Source organism: Micropterus dolomieu, linkage group LG03, assembly GCF_021292245.1.
Source record: "Micropterus dolomieu isolate WLL.071019.BEF.003 ecotype Adirondacks linkage group LG03, ASM2129224v1, whole genome shotgun sequence".
Taxonomy (NCBI): Eukaryota; Metazoa; Chordata; class Actinopteri; order Centrarchiformes; family Centrarchidae; genus Micropterus; species Micropterus dolomieu.
This window is the reverse complement of record NC_060152.1, coordinates 16,980,022-16,987,248: the sequence shown is the minus strand read 5'-3', so window position 1 is coordinate 16,987,248 and position 7,227 is coordinate 16,980,022. Positions and strand designations below refer to the sequence as shown.

Sequence of the window (7,227 nt, the reverse complement as noted above, 5' to 3'; positions counted from 1 at the left end):
TTTAACCAGAACAAAGAAATATGACCACATTACTCCTATTTTAGCTTCATTACACTGGCTCCCAGTATGTTTTAGAATTGACTTTAAAATTTTATTGATCACTTTTAAAGCTCTTCATGGCCTCTCGCCTTGTTATATTTCTGACCTTTTAGTCCCATACACGCCAGCACGTACCTTGAGATCCTCGGGCAGAGGTCTTTTGTCTGTTCCAGAGTCTCGACTGAAAACTAAAGGGGACAGAGCGTTTGCAGTCAGGGCCCTGAGGCTCTGGAACAGCCTGCCCGAGGAAATCAGGTCGGCTGAGTCAGTGAACTCTTTTAAGTCCCTTCTTAAAACATACTTTTATAGGAGAGCCTTTCACGATCTTATTTGACTTTATTTTATCCCTTTTATTTTATTCTATTTTACTTATTTTATATTTATCTTAAACATGTATTTTAGTCTTTTAAATTTTTTCTTGCTTTTATCTTGTATTGTTTTTGTATTATTGTCTTTTGGGTATTATTGTCTTTACACTTGTTAAAGCACTTTGTAACTTGTTTTTGCAAAGTGCTCTACAAATAAAGATTATTATTATTACAGTATATTATTATTTCTTTGTTGTCTTAGTGTGGCCTTAACTAGAAAACAAGACTGGCTGCTCAGTTCAAGTGGTTGTCTGTTTTTGTGTGGCAAATGTTTGCTGTTATGCTTCCACTGGTGAATTTAACCTCAATTTCCGCTGCAATCTTCATTCATGATTTTCCACTTTCTTGTGCCTAGCTGCATTAATGCAAACTTTTCTTTCTCTGGTTCTTATTGCCACTGAAAATAAAAAGTTGGTTGACACTGACTTTCTCAACTTGAGTAGAAGAACTGCGTTCATTCCAAGGTCTTGGATTTTCATCTAAGCTGCCTTTAGCCCACCGTCCTTCATATGCTGAAGCTAAAAGCCGATCCCTCTTGTTTTCTGAGGGTGCGTGTTTCCCTCATTTTCATTTGAGCAGGACCTCTTGTTTTCTGAGGGTGCGTGTTTCCCTCATTTTCATTTGAGCAGGACCTATTATAACCTTGATGGGGTCTCTGCTCTCTAGGTATCCCCAAAGCCTGACTGGTTCAGCTGCAGGGCTCTGTCACCTGAAATAGTCAGGCCAGGAAATAGCCAAAGCAGCTTGGATGTTGGACAACGACATCCCTAGCCTCCTTTCCAGGGCGTTTTTTGGGCAAAAAGCTTGCCACTGCATGTCAGCCAGAGAATCTTAAATAGCTAGCTGTACTCAAAGGGTAAGGGCCTTTTTCCAACATTGAAGTATTGCATGCCACGTGACACAAGCATGAAGCAACCTTTTAATATTCCAGCTTGCTCCATTTGAACAAAAAATGTGACTGGAAATGAAGAGACAATCAAATAAAATGTATAACTTCTTGATGCTGCCTTTGGCCCTATCAGCAATAACACAATAAAAAACAGGCAGACAATGTCTTAGGCACCACATTCCAGCAAAGACAATTTGTTTCACTGTTCTTCATTCCAAATATCTCTCAAAAAATATGAACAATGCTTTCAAAGACACATGTAAAGAAAATGCACAGAGGACACAGATGTGTGTGAGTTCCATGGGACTGAGTCAGACTAATATGTCTTTAATGGCATTTCATGTGAATTTTGTGCAGAGCATGTAAGGATCTGGCTCAGGTTTGAGTCAGGGGAGTGGAATGGACCCAGGCAAGTCCGGAGAAGACTATTTAAATGGGGGGACCTGCAAAGAGGCATGTATCATCTCTCTGTGATATTAAATGTTACAGGAGTAAAGTCCAAAAACACAGGTAAGAATAATATATATTTTTAAATATATTTTATTTTTATATTTCCCATGGTAGAACAGAAATAATACAATACTCAAGTTTAACATATTTGAAATTAATTAATTTGCTCTAATGCAAAAAGTAAAGCTTTAATTTAACTGATAGTGATTGTGCAGATTTTTGTTATGTTGTTTTTGTCATTCATATACTTGATTTAAAAATAATATATATTACCATAATTCAATTTTCTTTTGTAGGATGCACATCCTTCTGGCTCTTCTTTATGTCTCCATTGTAGCGGCTCCTGGATGTTCAAGTCTTCCCACAAAGGGAGACTCAATCAGAAATACCATAAACAGCATAATGAATATAGTTCAGATAACTCTGGTCCACATTAAGAAACTAAGGACAAAGGTATGTAGAGTGTCTATAAAACACATAGTTATCCAGTTTTTCACAGTGGAATCTAATCAGTGTTTTAAGAAAGAGTATCCTTTCCCTTCTTGTTTTATAATGTTTTTATCATTATATCATCTGTTTTGCAAGAACAAGTTTAACTTTAGACCATATTTTACCAGAACATGTATATCATAATCATTTAATAGAGTAATGATATGCATCATTAAAGTAAGGATGTTTTGTTTATTCAAGATTAATCAACACACTGATATACAGCTCACATGTTCTTCTCCTTCCCTTAGTTGCCAGTGGCTCCACAGATAGAACTGAGCACTCCTTCCATTGAGGGACTAACTAGTATCAGCCATGACCTGGGACTTTTGGATAATGAACTGCAGAGCCCATTCACAGAGCTCCTCAGTCAGATCCAGGCTGATGTATCCAGCTTGGAGGGAAGAGTGCGATCCTTGGCCATTACAATGGAATGTCCCATCCAGGCCAGACCCGGAGGACAGATCAGTAACAATTCGTTCCCCGACAGTCACCTTTACCAGACTCTGACAAAGGTGCAGCGCTACCTGGAAAAGTTTCTTCTCAGCAAGGACAAACTCAAGGTTTGCTGAGAAAAACACTTAAATCACACATATGAAAAAATCTTGTCATAATGCAAATATAAAGGCTTATTTGCACAGTGTAGTCAACAGTATTTTTTAAATAATATTACACATTGTCACATAGTGATGACAAAGCATGTGAAAAACATTTTCAAATAATTCTCAATACTCAAAAATGCTTATCATCTGGTTGCTAAAAATTGCATCTAAGGCAAGTAGCTTCTGATGTGCTGATTTTTATGTACATTTGTGTAACATTTTGTCCAAGATTTTATAGAAGTTTGAAAAGTATTTGCACTATAGATTTATTTTATATTATCTTTAGACTTATTTATATTATTATATAATTATATTTAAATTGGTTGAATTGAATAAATATAGATATATGAATATATATATAGCAACTGATGTTTCTTCCATTAGGGTTTATGATTTAAAACATGTTTTGTATGTTGGCAATGTTAATGGTATTTAATTTGAAGTGCACTGTTTATTGTAGTATTTTACAGAGCAGAAACATTACTCTGGTTAGTAGGATTAGAATTTTTAGCTTAAATGTCATTTGTTTTATTATACTTTGCAATAAAGACTTTAGTCAATATCTGTTGCCTTTGCAATATTTGAAAATGTTTTTTTTTATTCGATGAGAATATTTAAAACTAATTTCAGTATTTGAGTTTTCTCAAATAAAATAATGAATCAATGTTTAAAGTGTTTATACAAAAAATATAGCCTAAATGAAATTTAAATATAAACGTTGTTTTTTTGTAAAAAAACCCCACTATTATATAAGTATAATGCGTATGTTACAGAAAAACAAGACACTATTCTTAATATCAAATTAAAATAGTCAAATTTTAATGTATATAAAATGAGGTTTCCACAGTAGTGTAACATCATAATAATAATGTTGTGGCTGAGGATGAGGCATGGTTCGCTGCGAGAAAGATAGTCACTTAGAAATCAGTCTAACCGTCTTCACTTCAGAAATCAGTCTTGTGGTATTTGCTTTATATGTTGCACTTAAATGGTGACCACAGCCATTAGACATTGAAAAGCATAATTATTTAAAGTAATGTTATTTATTTTATACAGTGAACTCAACTTATTATGTTTACAGCTTTTCATTATATCAATTTCAGCCATATGGGAGAAGCACAAGAATGTGCTGATAATGGTTGAACTCTGACCCACATAAAAACACACTAATACTAACATTAAGCAGAGCAGCCTTGTGGCACATACACAGCTGTAAAATATAACATTACTCTAAAAACTTTATCCCTCACATGTAAAGCAAGGCAAGTTTATTTGTATAGCACATTTCAGCAACTCAACAGGGAAATATATTTAAAAAAAGACATTTAAATACAATTTTAAAAGAATTAAATTAAAACAGGTTAATGTATCTGGTAAACCTATTTGTTCACCCATAATTGTAATGGGTTGCGAATAATTAGGCTTTACACCTTCCATTGATTACTTTTTTGATTTCCTCTCTCCAACACCATACTTCGTATGATATTTATTTCCTCTTATTCACGATAGTCACCTCATGTAAGTCATACAGAGGGGAATACAGTGAAGTGCACAGATCACTTTTCTGTTTTTTTATTGTATTGGTGAGAAGAATACATGATCAAAATGAGTTAAAACCAGACAATAAGCAATGTAAAGTAAATGCGATTCCTATTGTAAGCATTGTACTTATTTTACTTTGTTCACTTTTATTAGTTATATGACTATAAGGGGAAAAAGATCTTACAAAAGTTAATACAGAATGAAAAAGTTTATTCCTCACAACGAGCACTACCTCTAATGAGAATCTAGGTTTACATACATACAAATAAAGGATGTTTGAAAAATATTAACAAATCAATCTAATGGAGAACATTCATGATTTGTGAGAACATTTATGAAGCCCTATAAAGGAGTTGTAACAGAGATGGGATAACAGGGGATCTGGTGGGGAATACAGGAAAGAGAACTACTTGTGCATGTATACTGTATATGTAAAAAAATGCATACTGTTTGTAAAGTCGTACTGTGTAATATATTCCATGCAAGGGCTACATGCCAAAGCCTGAATGAACACACATTTCTCTAGTATTTACTTATCAGCTGGGATGTCTGGCTTTCTATCATGTCTAAGCTGATCAGCTGAATAAAAGACAAACCTTTCCATTAAAAATTTTTTATTATAGGCTTTTACTTTTCATTAAAATGAGGTCTTCAGTTGCCTTCACCTCACTCATTTGGGTGTAAAAATTAGAGTTTACTACCCTCTCATCTATCCAGCTTTTTTGCACAGCTGTCATGGCATGGCCACATTTATTCATTTGTAAATGACACCCTATCTCTTGTTTTTCTATGTTGTTATTTGTAGCCTACTATTAATTTTGTAGACTTTCAGTACCCAGATAGTCCTCAATACAGTAAAATGTGTCAAAAGTTGGGTCTTTATTCCTATGTCCTACGTCCAGCATTTGTGTTTTAAATTATGTTTTGACCTAGCACTGACCCTGCAGTAAGTGCTGTAATAAATCTACTGGGCTCTCTAACAGGCGACTATTCTCTAGCCCTGACCTTTAAAGTACCTTTAACCAGCTTTTAAATCCTACTCTTGCCCAAGGTAAAATAGCAGGAACTCTATGGTTTGATCCGGTGTTCTGATGATCTATGCTGCCTTGTCGAAAAATGCTACCTTATGTGTTCCCTTTTCCAATCCCATAAAGTTATAACTCTCAAAGTATTATGACATACTGTTTTTTCATTATATTACAACATCATTTGGTTGGCGTCTGTAGCTACCTGTCGGAAGCTCCGTCTTAAACCGGACTCTTATCCGGTTTTAATCCACAGTTTGTCGTTACATTTTTTATATCCTTTATATTTAACTTAAGTTTTTAACTTAAGTTTGACGTGGGTTAAGGATTTTAGTCATCCGACATGGATTTTAAGACAGATGACCGTAAAAACGCGATCAACGCTACTGATCGCAACAAAGCTCCGGTGACTATGATAGCCGAGATAACTCTGCCCCATGAGGACTGCTCACTCCTTAAGAAAGCGAACAAGAAGATTGCTGACCTTATGGAAGACATCCGACGACTTTCAGAGGAACTCAAAGAGAAAGATTCCCTGCTGACTGGCTTTATGGATGTGGCTTCAGTACAAGCCAAACAGATTGTTTCTCTTAGCGCAACCGCTAACATCCAGGACACCGTGTTTTTGGACCCCTCTAGTCTTCCCAGGCTTTCATCCTGCTCGACTCCAAAGCATCAGTCAACCTGGGCTGAAGTGGTGGTCCGTGGCTGCAAGAGAGGCTCGGATGGGGCTGCCTCTCCTCCGTCCATCAGCCTCTCCAACCGCTATGCAGCCCTGTCTGACAACACTCCGGTCCATCCAGCGGATTCACCTGTGGCTTCGAGTCTCCCTGATACGGATCTCTTTTGGCGCACAGTGCCTGCCGACACTGTTGCATCTCCTTCACCGGCTACATCTCCTGCACTGGGCCGCCGGTCTGCCGCCGGGCCTGATCGGCGCCCGTCATCCCGGTCAAAAACCTCCGCTTCCCGACGTAGGATCCTGAAGGAGGCTGTGCTCAGACGCTCCGTCTCTAACCTGCACCGTCGGGTAGCCCTTCTCTCAGGTCTGTTACTGCTACTCCAACACAACACTCGGCAGCTCACACACTCCATCCTCAGTCCGCACGCAGTGTTGAAGCAGATTATGCTCAGTCCTGCTCTGGAACCACACAACCGGCATCTCCTCGTCCCCTTTTCTCCCCAACCACACTAATAATTGGTGACTCCATAACCAGAAACATCCGTTTCTTTAACGCTACCACTCGCTGCTTCCCCGGTGCCACCACGGCTGACATTTTAATAAAACTCCAGGACCTGATGCCGTCGCTCCCGTCCTCCATCACAAGAGTGATAGTCCATGTCGGAACAAATGACACAGCTGACAAAATCAGATTTTAACCGTCTTTTTAACTTTTTAAAGCAGTGTGGAAAGTCCGTTTTTATCTCTGGTCCCATTCTCACAGTTGGTCGCGGTGCTGGCCGCTTCAGTAGACTCCTTGGCCTCCACGACTGGCTCCAGTCCGCCTGCAGGGCTCATCGTGTGTGTTATGTGGATAATTTTAATATTTTCTGGCAAAGAATGTCTCTTTTTAAGACAGACGGACTTCACCCAAACAAACGGGGCTCAGAAATGTTAGCTGCGCACATACAGCATGTGGTGCGGTCCACACATGACTTAAGTGAATGACTAATCATTCATGCAGCACACCTGGACGCACCACCGCTCACTGAACAGATCTCTGGCTCACTGCCACAAACAACTGTCTCCACCTGCTGGCATGTAAAGCAGTCTGCTCCCAGCGCTGTTCCACAGACTTCTATTCCTGTCATCATCACGCATA

At 38.1% G+C, this 7,227-nt stretch overlaps 2 protein-coding genes across 2 annotated transcripts in view; one reads left to right on the top strand and one right to left on the bottom strand.

Annotated features, from left to right (window-relative positions):
• steap4 (STEAP family member 4) overlaps positions 1-7,227 on the bottom strand; it is a 17,840-nt gene that overhangs the window by 7,141 nt on the left and 3,472 nt on the right. The window lies entirely within an intron of this gene.
• Positions 1,794-2,949, top strand: lepb (leptin b). Its single transcript, XM_046045332.1, has 3 exons — positions 1,794-1,806; positions 2,043-2,199; positions 2,487-2,949. The coding sequence occupies exons 2-3, from the start codon at positions 2,044-2,046 to the stop codon at positions 2,805-2,807; spliced, it is 477 nt and encodes a 158-aa protein (XP_045901288.1). The 5' UTR covers positions 1,794-1,806; position 2,043; the 3' UTR covers positions 2,808-2,949.